This window comes from Dromiciops gliroides, chromosome 2 (genome assembly GCF_019393635.1).
Source record: "Dromiciops gliroides isolate mDroGli1 chromosome 2, mDroGli1.pri, whole genome shotgun sequence".
Classification (NCBI taxonomy): domain Eukaryota; kingdom Metazoa; phylum Chordata; class Mammalia; order Microbiotheria; family Microbiotheriidae; genus Dromiciops; species Dromiciops gliroides.
The window spans coordinates 5,480,791-5,500,000 of record NC_057862.1 but is presented as its reverse complement, the minus strand read 5'-3'; the positions used below and the strand labels follow the sequence as shown (position 1 = coordinate 5,500,000).

At 46.2% G+C, this 19,210-nt stretch overlaps 1 protein-coding gene across 4 annotated transcripts in view; it reads right to left on the bottom strand.

Annotated features, from left to right (window-relative positions):
- Nucleotides 1-19,210, bottom strand: part of EBF3 (EBF transcription factor 3) — a 148,106-nt gene that overhangs the window by 10,279 nt on the left and 118,617 nt on the right. For all 4 annotated transcript variants that reach the window (XM_043989774.1, XM_043989778.1, XM_043989775.1 and 1 more), the window contains exon 11: nucleotides 2,413-2,501. In XM_043989774.1, coding sequence (XP_043845709.1) covers nucleotides 2,413-2,501 — 89 coding nt within the window. The remainder of the gene's footprint in view (nucleotides 1-2,412; nucleotides 2,502-19,210) is intronic.

The following is a 19,210-nucleotide window of genomic DNA, read 5'->3' as shown; positions in this document are numbered from 1 at the left end:
ACACTTTCCATCTGCAGAAGCCCAGAAGCCTTGTGCTCCTACTATTTTCTTTCTCTCTCTCTCTGCTTGTGACACTTAAGGCTGATTTTCTTTATTCCATTTCTTTTTTCATTCAAAATGTATGTTAAGGCCAATTGCTGTTTTACTTAGGAGCCGCTCTGACCCTTGTAAACCAACCTCAGACGGCTGGCTTAACGATGATGAATCACTTGACAGTTTAATTTACATGCCGCTGAACTCCACATTTGGGTCCATTAGAACAAAATCAAATATTTATGTTGTTTATTGAAACTGCTAGATTTCATCTCGTTCCGTGATCGTTTTATGTGAAGCCTGAACAATACGGCTTCACCTGAATTAAAAGAGCTAGAGCAACGCGGGACAGCTGGCACTGGGCTAACTGACCTGTCATCATGATCTAAAGCGTATGAAAAAATACACATAACTAAAAATCTGACACAAACGCAACAGAAAGCGTTCTCATACGGTGGCAGGACGCCCGCCAGCCCCCTCCGAGTCCGGTGTCTCTACCTTTGGGTTCTGGCTCGTATCTCTGAATGCCATCGATCACACACCCACCACACATGCAGGTGCTGCTACATACATCATGGACTGCATACGGCGGTTTTACTCGCCGTCATGTGCACACAGCCGCTTGGAAGTTTGGTAATGACAAAACTGGGGTGTGACAGGTGTGTTGATGGATGAAACACCAAGAGAAGTCAATGAAACTCTTTGTGGAAAAGCAAAGGTTCCGGTTTTTGTTTCCCCAAAGTTCTGCACGACTAGGGTTGAGTGAAAAGAGCATTGCATCGAGAGGCAAAAGGAACAGAGTTCAAATCCTGCCTCTGACCCTTATTCCCTGTGTGTGCTTGGACAGCTTTGGTCCTTCATCTAGAAAAGGAGAGGACTGAGCCTCATGGCCTCTAAGGTCCTGGCTTCTTCGACATCTCTGGTTCTAACTGACTTCCCCTCACTAGGCCCCTCCTTCATCTTTCATAAATGAAGTGGAAGGCTTGAATTAGATGCCTGTAGCAGCTCTGAGTCTATGCTGCTCTGACTGAGCAGGCCTCTTCCATTCCTGAGTCTAACTGGGCCATTCACCTAGCAAGCAAGGCTGGAAGTCTCACTCTGACTAAGGGTCTCAGGCCAGCTGGGCCCCAGGGCCACTGCCCTTGCCAAGCCCCGCTCCCTCCCTTCTCATGGCTCTGACATGGGGAGCTGGGTGACCACCTGCACACACTGCTCCGGCTCAGGCACCTTCCATGCCCACAGTCAGTGTCTAGATGGGAGGTAGGGTTGGAAGCAAAAGCTTGCTGGGCAACGGGGTTGAAAACTCTGGTTCTGCTCAGGGTGAGGCCAGTTCTGTTGGAACTTCACCCTCAGGACCCAAAACCCTGAAGTGAAATATGCTGCAGCCCGAAAAATCCTTCCAGGGCTCCCTAATTAGCCTAGCAGGGAATCTCTGATATCAGTGGCTGGTGTGTCCACAATTAAAAAGGATTCTAATGATGCCTCCTCTGTTCATGCTGGACTTTAAAAAGGTAATGTCGGGAAGGTTTTATGGTGTTAATAAAACTCCGAGGTGGTCAAGATGCGGAGCACACAGGAAGAGAGGGGAGCCATCAGTCATCATCTTATGACTTCATTTTTCATTTGTGTTTTCAACTTTGCAGGGAGAAAGCCAGAGACAAAATTCTATCAAAGGAAAGGGGAAATTATAAGCTTGACTTATCTTTAATGTTACACATCAAAATGAAATTTCTGTGATACGTGGCATGTGCATAAACAACACAGGCTGCTTTTGTCTTTGTGGGATTTAAATGAAAAGTCCCCCTAGATATTAATGTGTGGACTTCATTTGTTAGCCCGCTAAGTCAGGGACTTATAACAAAAGCTTTGTAAACAAAAGATTAAACTGAATCGAGCTTTAGAAAATGAAAGGAAAACACGAGTCAAATAATCACAGATCAGAGGGGGACTGCTTAGATGGAAATCACTACAGGCTACTGGAGTGGAAAATGCTTAATTGAACTCTTTCATTACGAAGGAAGTTTATGTCCCCCTTGCAGAATCCAAAATATTTGGATCAGAAAAGCCATTCTTCTCTGGCAGAAGATTTTCTCACGAAGATGGAATATGGAAGGTGGAACCGCCCATTGCCTCCTCAACGCCCAAGGCACCTGTAAGGGACATTCTCTGGGGCTAAGATGGTTGAGGAAGGGTGGCCATGTTCCTGCCATTGTCCACAAAGTAAATATCTGATTTTAGGTCATTAGAAAGGGGCCCAGTTATTTCAACTCCCAACGCCCTGACCCACAAGCCCACAGCGAGACAAAAAACAAACAAGCAAACACTCTAAAAGAGAAACAGAAAGCCAACCATGAGCCACTTTCATTCTCTTGGACTAACCTTCGGTAACCTTTCAGGATCCCCTGGATGCCGCGGAATCACTTTCTGCAACCTCTGAAAGCCATAATCTATGGTTGGTTCATTAAGGGCTGGAACATAAAATAGAAATGGGGGTCAAGTTAATTATGCTTACGTCATCTGTTACTTGTTATATCACAAACAGACCACATGCCCATCACTCCCTTGGCTCTGCATCCCTCAAAAGCCCAATCTGACGCCTCTGTCTTAGATTGGCCCTCGCTCACTCTCTCCCTCCCTCTCTTCTCTCTCTTCTCTCTCTCTCTCTCTCTCTCTCTCTCTCTCTCTCTCTCTCTCTCTCTCTCTCTCTCTCTCTCTCTCTCTCCCCCCTCTCTCTCCCTTTCTCCCTCCCTCCCTCCCTTTTGCACACAGAAGCAACAATTGCTTCTAATCCATAATTAGGCAGGAAGAAAGTCAAAGGGTCCCCCCCTAGACTGCACAAGTAGTGGCAGAGCAGCTGCCCCCCTCCCCAGGTCTGGAGGCCATATAGAGCAATCACAAGAGTCGTGATGTGATGCCTGCATCACGGGCTGCATTCTATACTGGCCAGGGATTTATGGGAAGCTGGCAATTATGACATATGTCCAGCTATTGCTAGCTTCAGATTTATCCCTGTGGTCCTTTCTTGTCTCGCATATTGCCTGCACACCAAGCAGGCAGGAGGAGTGCTTAATCTTCCAAAGCTTTAATAATCTGTGAATGGCTGACTACAAACTGATGTAGGGTGCTATCATTCCACAGCTGCAATCTACTAGCCTCATGAAATTGCAGGCCACAAATAGTAATTAATCTTTTTATCCCTCAAATTGTAATTTTGACTATGAACTGTGCTTGGTCATAAATCAGCGGCACACGGAGCTGTGTACAGTGCATGAATCATGGACTGACTCAGTTAGCCTGCACACACTGTGTTTAACAAGCTTGATAAGGAGTCATAGGGCTTGATTATAGCTATGCCTGACTCCAACAAAAACGGAGCCTCGAGGCCCAAGGACTCGAGTGAAGATGAAAATACTTATATTAGAGTATATTAGTTCTTGATGTAGATAGTGCTTTGCGCCGAGTGACTCCATGGTACGTGGCGCAACATAAATCAATGGGTTTTCTGAGCCTAATAAGAGCTGGCCCTGTCTATTCATTACTCAGCCTGCAATTTCGGCCATCACTCATTAGTCAGCATGTAATCTGATGATTAACACCACACAACTCAGCAAGTTTGCAGAGTGTGAGGGGGCATGAGGGTCCCCAGCTTTCTAGAGGTGGCTTCTGCCACAAGGATCCCCAGTGTGGGCCAACATCTCTGAGGAGGGCTCTGCTTATCCATGTAAATGCCCACCCAGTCCCCCCCCCCACACGCATACATGTGCACATACACACATGCACACACGTGCACATACACACACCCCTCGTAATCAGTGCACTCAATAACACGCTGAAAAGTTGAAGTCTCCAATGTGATTTGACATTCCATCATGCATCTTGGAGACAAAGGTCCACACAGGAATGTGAAGTAAGACATTTTCTTGTTAATAAAGCATTGATCCGATGTATTGATTTTACATGACATGGCTTTTGCTGGGATTTGGCCCTCTCTCTTTTTTCTTTGCAAATAGTGGAGCTCTTCAGAATGCCTTGGCGTGTGTGACACGGCAAAATTCCTAACACTGTGTGATGTAAATTCTATATGTGTAAAACCACTTCATAATCAGACCATTAATCATGAGAAGCTGTCAGCATTGACTTGGGGGACAATTTGTCATGTCTTTGCCTGGGCCCATACAAGGGTGTCAAGCAAGAGCCTGGTGCGTTGGGGACAGATGAGCCTCTGCCAGGGCTGCGCCAAATGACTTACTTCGAAGGGATTAAATAAAGTATTACATTTCTTGATTAGGGAACAGAGAAGGTGGCGTACTGTGCATTTGTAACTTGTCAAGATTTCTCCTCTTTCCCAGCTAATCACCAGGATTGGTTGACTTAATGAATCTGGTCTGATGAAAGGTGATCAGAAAAGATAGATGGCCAACCACTATTGATTTCATGCAAATCCAGCTGACAGGTGATTGGAACCCTAATGCAAGCTTTCTGAGGCTTTATGACTTGTAATAACCACACACTCTCATTCTAAGTGGAATTGATGCTCTCCCTATATTACCCCCAAATCTTTGAAAGCCACATAAGTGTGGTTGTCCCTCTCACCTTAGCCCAATGCCCAGACTCTAATGAGATCCAGTCAATGGTGCCAGGAATCAGACTCCGGGTGATGAAGTTGGCATTTACCAGAGCTTCCTGCTGTCCCCCCCAGGTGCCAGAGATGTAGGGGCCACCAGCCTGGGCCTCACTCCCACTAAGGCTCCCAACACCAGCAGGCCTACTGCCAGATTTGCGTGTAGGAATTAGGAAAAATGGCCTCTCTCTTTAAATTACAGGAGAAGTGACATATATCCCTAAGACTTGGAGGTTTGGGATAATTGGGGGCTGGGTTATTCCATTCGCCTCCGTGCCTCAAAGAGCAGCTGGTGATATGCAGAGCAGCTTGACTAATAACAGACTAAATCCACCTTGACTCAGGCCCACGACCTGGCCCCCAGCCCGCCTGCCTCCCCATCACCCCCAGCCCCACTGAATCCACCACCCCACGGCTCAACAAAACAAGGAGCAGCAGTGGCTTCACCAGCAAAGTCTGGGGCCAGAGGAGAAAGCGCCAGGCCCTGCCCTGCACACATGTAATAAATCCTCCGTGTGTCGACTTTACAAGCCGAGAGTCCAGCCGAGCTGGGGCGAGGTATGGGCACGTCCCAGTCACCGGGCGGCGAGCCCCGAGCCAGGCCAATCAATACCACTTTCCTGTTTTAGAACTGGGTAATTATGAGGTGGAGAGATTGCCTGACCTTTCACCTGCGCTGCATTACTTTGCTGATATTAAGATAAATTGCCTGATTTTGGGTAAACATATGCTGCAATTCAAACTGTCAGCCATGGTTTGCTCAAGGATAATTTGTATTGATCTCCCAGCTTCTTCCCAATTTTGCTTACTGACCTCGTGGATAATTAGAGAAGGAGCCTTGGGTAAGCGAGAGTCAGAGCTAGAAAAGAAATATGAAAAAGAAGATGAGGAAGAAGGCAAAGGAGAAGAAGGAGGTAAGGGAGGAAGAGAAGGAGAAGGAGGAGGAGGAGAAGAGGAAGAGGAAGAGGAGGAAGAGGAAGAAGAGGAAGAGGAAGAGAAGGAGGAGAAGGAAGAAGAGGAAGAGGAAGAAGAGGAGGAGGACAAGAAAGAAAAGAAAAATCAAATTGGTTTTACTTTCCTATCTGTGGCCTTCTTACTTCAGGTGTGTACTGTCAGCATCCCAGGCACCAAAAATTGATGGGTGGGCATCCATTCAGCATCCACTCTGAGATGTTATTTAGCAGCCTATGTCATCTTAAAGGCATATAGCCCTGGACTAAATGAATTTAAACTCTGCCTTAAAGAAAATGGCAGCAAACACAAGAGCCCCCTTTGGGGGCAAGGGATGCCCTTTGGGCTCCCACCTTCCATCCCTGGCATCCTCCTCTGCCTATCAACAGGGAAAGTAGATGCTTCCTAATAAATCTCCTCAAAGTAATTAGTGCCATCCTTTTGTCCTGAATTCAAATTGAGCTCTGATGAGGCTGCTGAGTGTAAAAGAGATGAATGTATGAGCAAAATTATATCATTGCAGATATGTCAGATTACAGGGCTGTTGTATCAGAAGTCATAAAACAAGTCTCCCTTGTGAAATATCTCTTTATTAACCATGCCATAAGATATTAACATTCCTCATTTAGTGGAGGGCCTTTTATCTGTTTCAAATACATTATTCGTCCTTTTAGAGATAAACTGTATTAATATCCATTTGAGCAGGCGACTGCGGCCTAATGCATAGTAATTTTTGTTGGAGAGCCTTTATTTTAGAATAAGAAAATTACACAGCAATAAAACCTGAATGAATAAGAAGCTTGGTTAGCAGGGAATCGCATTCCATGCCAAATGAGCCAGGCAATCAGACAACCTCTGAAAGGGCCAGATATCCGGTTATCATACGCAGGCCCTATCCAGAGTGGGTCCTACAAATAGGGTCTGACATGGCCAAATATCCTCAATGACTCTGCCATGCAGAAACCGCCTACAGCTCAAAGAAGATACATATTTAAATATCTCTGAGTGCACTGGAGTTAATCTTGTTACTTTACAAGCATTAAAGTCATAACAGAGGAAACATTCTAAATATTTAAGTCATGCCAGTGTACTGGGGGATTAATCATACCACAATTGATAAAATTTTAACGGTCTGTGATGTCAGTTCAAGTTGGGATGGCTAAAGCTAATGTGGCAACAGAAAGTGGTGTCAGCCTCTCAGCCTGCAGCTGTGACCAGAAAGCCTCCGATCTGCCTGCCACCATTAGGGATGGACCGATGGGCAGGGTTTGGCAGAATTTTCTTTCTTGTGACATGCACAGTTTGGGTCTGCATTTTGATGACCTAACCTTCTTTGTCAGCTAGGACTGCCTCAAGGTCTGTATTCATAACTAATAGCCAAAAAATGTGTCTGATTATTTTATTAGACCCACATGCTAATCCCTCTAAAGCATAAACCTCATTAAAGTAAGGAGGAGTGTGGGTCTGGTACCTTGTATGGGGTGGGGGTGGGGACAGAGAGGCTGAAATCGGGAAACTGGGCACATGACCTTCTGCTGGCTGGTTTTCTGATGGACAGAAAATTCCCCCAGAAGAGGGATGGGCCAAACTTGGTTTCCACTGAGCGGCTTTCCTGGGACAGAATGCAAGTTCCTTGAGGGCAGGAACCATTTCTTTTTTTGTCTTTGTATTTCTGGGACAGCACATGGTGCCTGGCACACTTAATAAATGCTAGCTAACTGATTTGGGGAGGGGGGGAATGCTGAATGGGCAAACGAGGGTCTGTGATGACAGCAACCGGCAGGGTTTGGCCTTGTCCTTCCTCATTGTGAGAGGACACACCCCACTCTTCCTCCTCCACCCCCTCCTCTTCTTTCTCTTCCTCTTCCTCCTCCTTCACCTCCCCTTCCTCCTCTTCCTTTCTCCCTTCTCCTTCTTCACCTCCCCTCCTCTTCCTTTTTCTCCTCCTTCACCTCCCCCTCCTCTTCCTCTTCCTTCATCTTCCCCTTCTCCTCCCTCTTGTTCCCCCCTTCCCCTCCTCTTGCTCCTTCTCTTCCCATATTCCTGAGCTTATGAGTCAGTGGGCCTGAACAGCTCATGTTTAAACCAGAAGAAGATGGGGCTGCAATGAGGGAAGAAAAGATAGGCTGAGTCCCTCCCACCGAACTATTTTGGAGGTGTGAAGGCTTAATTGTGATGGCCACGTGAGGCTGCTGCAGAGCCAGGGACATCTATCTCTCTGCAGGCCTCACTGGCCAGTCTGTCCATCCAAGCTGCCTTTAAGTACTTATCCAGTAATTGTGTTTAAATGGACAGTCTTGTTGGGGAAAATCGTGTCATTAGCCATGTACAGGGAAGAACCTCCTGCCTGCCGGAAGGAGCTTCTCCTTCTCACAGGCGGCCGGACAGGCGGCCCATTGTTGGAGCGGGCAGGCGGGCAGGAGGACAGGGGCGCCCAGAGACACAGGGAGCCCAGGTTTGGCAGGAGCTCTCCTCCTGCCACAGAAAACCTGCCTGCAATAATAAAAACAGGAAGCCATTCATTTGCTCCCTTCCAGCTGCTGGCTCCAGCTATTAAGCGAGTTCCCGTTTCATTTCAATAATGATCATCTTCCTGTGACTTCCTAGTTCTGCATTTGGCATGAGGTAGTGAGGCTCCGGCTCCAACCAGACCCTCCTAATGAGGCCCTTTTTCACATTAGCTGCATAACTACATCATCAGAACATCTGCACACAGGCCCTGGGGTGGGGGGGGAGAGGCTGGGCAAGCAGGACCCACCTCTTTCTTCTCTTCCTGGGCCCTGCCTGCCCCCCCCCCCCGCCCGCCCACCTGCCCAGCCTGGGCAGCCCAGCTTGTGAGTCTTGCAGGGGCCTGAATGAACGAGCGCAGGTTGTAATGTGTAAAAATTAAATAAAGCATAATCTGATTGCTCAATACAGAGACATTCCTCTAGAGGGTGTTACTGATTTCAGTGACAAACTGCTATTTGCTGACAAGTAGTTTACACATTAACCAGCTGAATCCAAGGGGGGAAAATGCCAATACCAATTAGATCACCTTGAGGTTATTAAATGTCCCACTGATAAGTAAGTAGGTGAACTTGACCAGGTGATAAAGACTGCTGTGAGCCAACGAGTGTGCGCTGAAGACTCCCGCCCTCCATCCGCCAGCCAGCTCCTTGCCCTCCTTCCGTCGGCTGCTACCGAGGGCTTTGCTTTCCAAACTGACTGACTGAAGGGTGGCATCAGACACAGGTGGCCACTGAAGGCCGAACAGGCCTCCCCCTCGCCACAGGACAACACCTTGATCACACCACCTCCAAAACCAGAGACATTCTGAAAATGCCTGCCTTTCCTCCTTTTTTAGGCTTGAAAATGATGCTAAGTTATCCGCTTTATCATCAACTGTCTCTACCAAGTGCATTTCATCTATAAGAAATTCAGATGCTCGGGAAATTAAAATTTCAAAGATCTGCTGCAAAAAAAAATCAATGGGGAGAGATCAATGCTCATAGAAATTTCATGAACTTTGAACTGATATGGGCATGATGATGAGAAGTAGTTGGAATTTCAGGGAGCTGATTGTTCCCGGCCCAGATGAAAAGCAGCCGACGAGGCAGAGGAGGGATGTGTCTTAGATAGGTTTTCACTTTAATATTTTGTCAGACAAAAAATTAATTTTTAGTCCATTTCGTAACACACAAAAATAGAAGGGAAAAAAGCCCGCCTTGCCGATAGGCCTTGTAACATGCTACTTCTTAAGCCCACCTAATGGTTTGCACATTAACGCAGCAGTGAGATGAGGCTGGTTCCCTTTGCAGGCGATTGCAGGTGCAAATTAATATTGTAAAATGAAGATCAATACATGGACAGGGCAAAATCAATAGTGGCTAAATTATTGCTGCATTTTCCTCCTCATTCAAGATGAGTTGTGTTTTCCTCTCCCAGTCAATACTTTGCAGCTTTTCTCATTAATTTCTCAATAAATTTGGCAATGAATTTCAATCACAGAACTCGGCAGGCTGAGCCAAGCATCGTGGAGTGTCTAGGAAACACAAAGGCTGGTTTGCCTCATTCATCAGGAGGGGCTAACGCTGGTGAGAGGGTGACCAACTGCTCTCCCCGGCCTGACCCAGGACAACTGGAAATCATCTCACACACACACACACACACACACACACACACACACACACACACACACAACGTGCGCGTGTGCGCGCACGAGCGCGCAAGACTGTTCAGTTCCCCATTCTTTTACCAAGAGAGGGCTTTCACCCTTGGCAAATCGATTCTGCCTTGGCCACCCTGTTTTCTCCTAACCACTGTGCCTTTCTCAAAGCTCCTGTTTAGCCATGGGTTCCTGGGTAGGCCATTTAATACCCATGCCCAATCATATCACATTAAGTTCACGTGTAGGCCACTTAATGCTTTCATCCAATCAGATCCCAGTGGGTTCACATGTGGGCCACTTAATACCCTCATCCAACCAGATCATGGTGAGTAATTTTTCTTAAAGCCCTCCAACCGAGGGTGGGAAAACATCCACTGTTGACTTCTAATTGGAAATCAAGAAACACCTCATTCATATCTGGGATATTGTTCCCAGACATTCCTCCAGCCCGCCTAACTGGGCCTAGTGCATGGGGATTGTCTTCCCATTCAGAACTGCCTGGCAGGAAATAATGGTATTGTGATGTGACACCAAGCATAGAAAAGGGGGACAGCTCATCTTCCTTGTTACAAAAATAATACCCTCACTGACAACGATTGGATGGCATTCAAACAATTCTGTTTACATCCCTCAAAGAATACATTGGTTTCTGGCTTTTATGGGCTCATGGAGACTACAGTCTACCTAGCCCAGCCCTGCAGTGATGGAGAGCTAAGAAAAATGGTGGACCAGATGGAGCCTCTCACTCTAGGGATGCGGAGCCTTTGGGCACGTGCCCTTCTCACTGGCACCCCCCCCCAGGTGGGCGATGCCATCCTGCCTTGCCTCCTCTACCAAGGAAAACGCAGCAGATGCTTTGCTATGTCTTCTCACAAACACTTTTGAGGTTAGAAGAACCTGCTTTAAACAAAGTGAGAAGAAGCCAATCTAGCCGCACGTGCTCTCTTCAAACTGTCTCTGTGGTTTACCATTTTTCTTCTGCAGGGATCAAACTCAAAGTTTCTCTCCCAAGTCAATCTTCTCCTCAGTCCTCTGGGAGAAGGACGTTAAAATCAGCCAAGAAAGACAAGATTTGATGGAGTGCGATCTTGGGAAATTGATTTGCACACATCAAATAGGAAAAAAAATGATTCTGCACAGACAAAAATTTAGGAAGAAATTCTAAAAAGTCACAACCAATTCCTGAAGTTTCACATTTTCACTTGCTCTAGACCCCAAAGAACCAGAGGTCTGGAGGCAATGCCCATCTCTTCAACTTAGGACAAATCACTTGACCTCTCTGGGCCTCAGTTTCCTCCTCCACAAAATGAAAAGTAGATGTTGTCATCTCTAATATTTCTAAATCAATGACTCCTCAGTGGGCACACTCCCTCCATCTGTATACATCCCCAACTCTTTTTTCTTTCTTTTTCTTTTTTTTTTTTTTTTTGCAGGGCAATGAGGGTTAAGTGACTTGTCCAGGGTCACACAGCTAGTAAGTTCAAGTGCCTGAGGATGGATTTGAACTCAGGTCCTCCTGAATCCAGGGCCAGTGCACCACCTAGCTGCCATACATACCCAACTCTTGCACCAAACAGTCTTAGAGCTACTGAGAGAATAATGTGAATCAATGAATCAACAAGAAGGTATTAAGCCCCACTATTATGTACCCAGAGTCACATAGTAAGCATGGGGTTTTTTTGTTTGTTTGTTTGCAGGGCAATGAGGGTTAAGTGAGTTTCCCAGGGTCACATAGCTGGTAAGTCACAAGTGTCTAAGGCTGGATTTGAACTCAGGTCCTCCTGAATCCAGGGCTGGTGCTTTATCCAATGTGTCACCTAGCTGCCCCCAGTGTTTTCCAAGACTGGCCTGCTAACCCCTGGGTCAGGCCTCACCTTTTTATAACATTTTTCAAACTTTCCAAAAAACAATGGAGCAGAAGCCAGTGAGACTAGGAATGTAGCAGTGCCTAAGTCTGCATGAAGGGTTTTCCTTAGGGGAACATCTGCGCTAAGTTCTTTTTCAGAAGTGTGTGTTTATCTCAGTTCAAATTTCTCAGTTAAATCCAGAAGATGAGGTTCTGTCCTTCTCACTATTTTTCTGGTCTGCTTTATTAGCAAAAGATGATTCTAATAGTGATAAACAGTGAGGTGCCTTGGAGACTTGGGCCAAATGTAGACATAACCCCAAAGTATCATCGATGAAAGCCACTGAAAACTTTCCAGAGCCTTTAAGACTAGCGGTCAGCTCCCTGTCTGCCACAGACTAGCCTTCTCTCCTCAAGGGGAAGGATTTTTGTGTTTGTCTTATCCTTGTATCACATGGTCTGACACACAGTAGGTGATTAATCAATGCAAGTTGATTAAGGGACTGATTTCTCTCATAGAATTAGAGCAGGACTAGGAGAATCAGATGGAAATTGTGTAAGGAAGAGGGAAGGAATCCTGCCAGAAGTGAGTCGTGGATAAAGCACTGAGCTGACAGTATCACCCGGGTTGGAATCCTGCCTTGTGCTTTTCTTAGGGAAGGAGAGAATAAGCTTTTATAAATCACCTACTAGGTGTCAAAGCACTGTGCCACACACTTTACATATATCTCATTTGATCCTCACAAGACCCTTGTGAGGTGGATGCTGTTATTATCCCCATTGTATAGTTGGGGAACCTGAGGCAAACACCATTAAGTGACTTGCCCAGGGTCACTCAGCTAAGAAGTGACTGGGGCTGGATTTGAACTCAGGTCTTCCTGACTCCAGGCCCAGAGGGCTATTTGCTATACCACCTGGGTGCCTATATACTTCCCTAACCCTAACCCTGTATACTTCCTAGTTATGAGATGCCCAGCCATTCGTTCAACTTGTCTTAGTCTCTGCTTCTTCATCTATAGAGTGGGGATAATAATAATAACAAGTAAAGCTCCATGTGAATGTTGGCCATTATTAATAATAATAACAAGTATTCCACAAAGGTCTGGGGAGAATAAGTAAAGCTCCATGTGAATGTTGGCCATTATTAATAATAATAACACATGACAATTATTATTGTTTTCTTTAGCACAACAAAGGTAAGTAATGTTATCATTTAATTGTTCAAGTTGAAAAAGGAAAGGAAAAAAATACCATGAGAAGGCCTTGGGCCCAAACTTCCCAAGATACCTGAAAATACTGATGCCTCAGAATGACTCTTAAATTCATGCACCTAATGGAAGTTGTATTGCCTGATCTATTCTGTTGTATTCCTCAGACTGTCCTGGAACTTCAGTAAGCATCAGTAAAGTCCATTTGGTGAGGGCACACAATGTGAGAACAACAGCTGACCACCTTGGAGATAAGAAAGGAGCACAGTTTTTGAAAATGGCCCACCGAGATTCAGGGTAAAGTATTCCTAGTTTAAAATGTAAAATGGCTCCTTAGTTCAATGGCTCTTGGGATTTAGAGCCAACAAGGCCCTTATGAGAATGGCTCATCCAAAGCGTTCATTTTTCTAGACGAAGAGACTGAGGGGCAGAGGACTAAAGCAAAGGTGAATACCACAGACTGCCTGACCTGAGCTGCAATTCACAGACGCACCTCATCACAGGATCCCTGAGTTGGAAGAGAGTTCCGAGGGCTTCAGAAGCCTCACCCCATGCTGCTCTCCTAAGAGAACCTTCTCCTAAGAACCTTCGATGGCAACACACCCAACGAGTGGTCATCCAGGCTCAAACACTCACCCACAGGATTCTTCTTACAAGAATGAAATAAGCGGCGAGACTGTGAATGAGGTGGGGATCTGTGGCCGTGGCCCTACAAATCTGTCCTGAGCGTATGTAGAGATCCCAGGGCTCCCACTGACTGCTTTTGGCGCAGGGCAGAAAAGCTGAGCAAGGAAAGAGATGGTGCAGGTCTCATTTTGCAAAGGACAAGCTTTTGCATGGATGATAGACTTGAAGGAGGACAACAATGGAAGAGGAGTGAAGAGACAATGAAGACTTTGGGAAGGAGAGGCAAGATGTCCATTTTGGCATTATGCCTACCATTGGAAAATTATTTTCGAAACTCTCCCAAAGAGTCTTCAGATTTGCAGTGGTCTATTGTCTCAATGGGAGTTTCTGCATTTAAAATTTACCACATGTTCTAATGAGCGTTCTACTGTACAATGAATGTACAATAACTCCACATACTGAAGCCCCTGGTGAAATGAAGTTATTCTGTGTGCTCATTAACAGCATTTTAAAACCTTTATATTTAAATGTGGAAAACAGCCCACATCACAGACTAATAGCCTTCAGGGTTTTTTAAAAGATATTTCAGAAAAGAAAAAAAAGACATTTCACAGAAACCAAAACCCTAACTAGTACTTTTCTGCATTCTCCATGACTTATATAACCCAAGTGATTTTGTTTGGGCTTTTTAAAAAATGCTTTTTGCTTGGACTACAATCTTTAGGTACCAAGTGATAGCCTGGAGCAAGTTTCTACAGACAAATCAAGACCTCTTCCCCCACCCCAAATAATGACTTAAAATGAAAACACAAAGATATTTCAAACTACATCATCGCCATCATGGCAACCAAGGTCAGAACCACTGAGTAGATGGTCAGCTCCTAATAACGCCTTCTCCACCTGAGGCTGCTGCAAATACAGGGAGGATGGATTAGGTTGGCAATTATCGCTATCAATGGCGCTATCAAAGACTATCAATTCTGAGCCAGAAACAATTAAAATCACCCTAATTTGATTTGGGGAGTAACTCGTTTCCTGTGGTCATGGGCCTGGATCCCTGGCCATTTCTAAAGGAGAAGTGAGCAACCACACACTTCAGCTGAAGCTTCCTCATTAATGGCTGTTGGACCCATGCCCAAACTGGGCAAACTCTGGAGGGTTTGGGTTTTTTTGAGAACATTCACAGCATCTTATGAGCAGAGAGTTAGGAATAAAAGGGACCACAAAGATCACTGGATTCAATCCTCAGATTCTTCGGGTGAGGCTGAGGCTCACGGAAGTTAGATGACTTGCACCAAATCACAAGGCGTGGAAAAGACAGAACTAGAATTTGAACTCAGGATCTCGAACTCCAACCCAACCCCTCTCCTACTGTCCACACCCTTCCTTTTGTTTTATTCTGTATTCCTAACAACCCTCTGAGTTTCTTCCACACCACACAGAGATGTGGATTCAGAGGCTGAAGGCACTTTAGAGATCAGCTAGTTCAGGCGTTCTTAACCTGAGGTCCTGAACTTGGATGGAGAAAAAAATGGCATCTTTATTTCAATAGCTTATGGCTTCTTTGTCGTCATCCTGGACTCCCGGGTCTTCTATTGTATGCGTTAAAAACGCTTTTCTGATCAGAGATCCAGAGGTTTCACCAGAAGACCAAAGGGTTCTAGGACACACAAGAAAGGGAAGAGCTCCTAATTGGAGTCCAGTCCTTTCATTTTACAAAAGGGGGAACCGGACCCTGAAACATGAAGGGAAGCCCAGGTTCACAAGGATAGTCAAGGATTGGGGCAGGTTTGAAGCCAGTCTTCTGATTTCACCCAGTATGTAGTCAGGGAGAACTGGAAACAATCAGAAATAGAGCACAGAAGTCCAGCCTTCAAGCCTTCTAGATACAAGTTCAGTATCTTCCTAGCTTTGGCAATAAAAATGGCGGGGGGGGGGGGAGGAGGGAATAGAAGTAATTCTCAATCTTTCTCCCCTTTCCTCTCTTCCCCTCTCTGTCTCTGCTTTTATCCCTGTCTCTGTCTCTCTCTGTCTCTCTTCCTCCCACCCACCCCTACCAGTTTCATAGAAAGAAAGCCAGGCCTGTTTCCAACTTTAAAAATTTCAGCAATTATTAAGTGAAATCCAGATGACCCCTTTGTCCTTTTGGGAAGACAAATGGCTGCCTCATCGCCACTCCATTTTGTCAGGTTCGGTGCGGCCCAGTCGATAGCTTCACCTTGACATGAAAACTTTGTGATTTATCAGGCTGGCTGTTCTGCTGGTGTCACCAGAGCCAGCAGCAGGGTGGCCAATCAGGAGGCGGGGAGCGGACTTTGGTCCCAGCCACTAGGAAAAAAATCAAGCCCACTGTGATGATAGACAAATGTGTCTTGTTAGCAACAGCCAAAAAGCGCTTGACTTGTACTAATAACAAAAAGGCCGTGCTGGTCACCGCGGGTCTAAAGACGAAGCACCCTGTCACCAGCCTGGTTGGGAAATTAGCAAATAATGTCCCTTTTCCTTGATAAATGGGTGACAGTTCTCGCTCACCAATCATTTTTTAACATTTTGATGCATGTCTATGATCCCGCCGGAGGAACAGAAAAGTTTACTGGCCCTCAATTTTCAGATGATGTATGGCGCACTCTAAATGTGCGATTTCGGTATGAGGTATAGTTCATTTTAAGCAATTCTAGTAAATGGGTGTCACTGATTAGGACAAATCGTCTACTTGGGCTACAGCACAAATGGTATGTCTCATTCCAAGGGCCTCCTCTGAGACAGGAAAGAAAGGGGACGACAAGGACCCACCCCCAGGTTAAACCTGAAGTGGCCACCCTCTGGGAAGGGGGCAGGCTAGAATCTGCCCTGCCCCAAACCTAAGAAAGCCAATAGAGAAGATTAATTAATTGGTCTTTTTTCAGGTGTGGTGCTGCCCTTTAATAGGGTAGATATGTAAAGACAGGCAGGGACCAGGAAGTAGAGGGTCTTCTTTCTCTTTGTGACTCCAAAGATGCTAATAAACTCGAGATGATGGTTCCCATGATGAGCAGGGGGTCAGATGGGGAGATGAGGCAATGCTTCTAGGTCATCCGACCCAGGGACACGAGAAGGGGCATCCCAGGATACTGAGAGAAATCCCAGTGACCTCAGAAGAAATCACGGGGCTAGGAGGGCTAGTTTCATTGTGATCACGGGCCGTGGAGGATCGCAGACCTGGAAAGGGCCTTGGGCCGAGGCCCAGGAAACAAAACGACTTCACCCAACGTCATGATGTGGGTGAGTAGCCAAACTGGGATAACGACCTCCAATCTCTATTTTATCTTGCTCAAGTGGATGGCCGAACTTTAAGGCTTTAAGATGTGGCTCACGCAAAAAGGCATCCACTGTGAGCTAAATGACTTGTTAAAGTCCAGTGCAGCCTCCCCAGTCCATGCTGTGGAAGGATGGCAGCAGTGGGCATAGCTAACCAACAACAAAATGGCCCCATGTCTGAGCACCGATTTCACTGTACAAGGCCAAGTGTTGCCCCTATGAGACAATGAGAACAGATAACTGAAACCATCAGAGGGTCTGCACAGAAGGAAGGCTGAAGGAGCCTGGGTTTAGCATAGTAAAAATAGTATGATTTGTGGTAGGCAATTAAGAATCATTTGCTCTGTGGATACAAGTCATTTGTTTAAAGAGCACTGACCTATGTGACAGCTAGTTTGTGTTGGCTGTGATGGAGAGGAGCTATTGACTCTAAGCAGGGTCCCAGCCCCAGTGATGGAAGCATCTTTGATGGTACACAAAAGGGCTTTCAGATGCTCTAAAGCATGAGGCTCTTGAACAGAGTGATGTGAAGTGGGGGGTTAAATGATGCAAACTTGCCCAAGTCAGCGGTCAAACATGAGAGAGCAAACAGCCCAAGTGGGGGACCCCGGACGACGCGGGCAACGGCGGAAGGTGCTCTCTCTCCCCTGGACATCCTGCCAGGCCCGCTAAAATACAGTCTAGCCCCCCACCCCCCAACACAAATACTCCATCAGAAAGAACACAAACTGTGAGTGATCCCTGGGGAGTAACGATTTCATGAGCCCGCAACTGAATGCAAGTCTTTGTGTGGAAAGAATGGTCTGGGGCCTGCATCTAGAAAGTGAAGGGCAGGACTGGGTCCCGCTCTCTGCCTTCAGCTTTTAAACTTTCCCAGTGTCCTCTCTGGACATGTTTACTACTGGCTGCCAATGTCTTGTTTAACAACTGGGCTCGGACTGTGGCAAATAGCATGTGGACTCCAAGTAATTTGGGATAATTTCTCTAATTGAGCAAAAGAAATCTCTAAAATAAGGGTGGGTCAACCAAACATTAAGGTGAAAAAGGTCGACCTTAAAAACTCTAAATGAGGGACCCTCATTTAGAAGCTGGGCTGGGCAATCAAGTTACCCTCACCCCCTGGCACTGGACTGGTGTTTCCTCAGAGGGGCTTATGCACAATGGCCTGTCCAAAGCCAGAGGAACACCAAGGCCCCTTGGCACACTTGAAAACAGGTCTACAGAGGTAGTTTGAGCCCTAACATAGTTCCAATTAGAAGCATCCAAATTCTAATTTGTCTTAATCAAGTCACACTATACTGCTTGTATATTCTAATGAAAAATAATCTCTTTTATCATACTCAACAACTTGGGGCATTTCCACTAGGGCAGTGTTGGATCCAAAGAGGCTCCCGTGGACCGTGCTTGTATTTTCCAGGTAGGATGCCCAGGGAATGTTTTACTTTTTCGTAAACAACCATGAGATGCATTCTTACACCCCACACTGAAGCCAGCCTTGAAGTCACTTGCTAATTGCACTATATTCACTTCTCAGTGCAGCCAATATCGCATTAATTTAATTTCAGGGGCCCGCCAGTTTATTTCACATTTTACCATCTAGAAGGTAACTTACTATGAACTAGCAATTACATACAGCGTGATTGTTAATTCTGTCCCTAAGTGCGAGCGGCTCGAGAACGGTTCTCTCTAATTTCTGACCTTCTTACAGCAGGGGTGAAGTACGCTGGGAATACCAAAGACTGGTGCAGAAGAGCCGGACATGTCATTTGTGACTCATTCCTTTCATTCACCACGCTAATCAACTGAACTCCAGTACTTCCCAAGGTAATTGCAGCTTTTGAGCCGTTTGAAAGCAATGGGCAAAGAGGCAGGGACGGATGGGAGAGGACTTGCCCCAGCGTGAGGGCAGTGCCCAGGCACAGGGCTTCTCGTCTAGTTTGACTAATAGGGTCTGTTTCAGAGGAAATCTGGAACTTTTCATATCCCTATAAACAAACCGTTTATGGTCCATGTACTCAACTCTCCCTGGGCTGGAGACAGCTCATGACACTGCAGTTTCATTCACCCTCAGCTTTGTGGCCCTCTGGTCCACCCCATGCTGAGAAGGTTAAATGTGAGAGGTCCAAGGCAGCTTCCAAACATGGTGGGGCACTGATGGGAAACAGATGCCCTGGGGATTCTGCCCCTCCCCACGGGGGACCACATCATTTCCATATTGTGAGATCCAGGGCCGGGGCTCAGTTTTCAGTGGCGAGTGCAATTTCCAATGATTATCTCATTGTCCCCATCAATTTTGAAGCGATGCAAATCAGACAGAAGTTTCCAGGTCAGACGGGTTATGGCCCTCCCTTTCCTCTCCTCTCTCCTTGTGCACAGCCTCCCAGAGGATCCCTTACACACCGTGTTTGAAATGTATATTCCCCTTTGACGACTTGGCTTGGGGATGGGGGAGGGGAAGGCAATCAATTAGCCTCTCA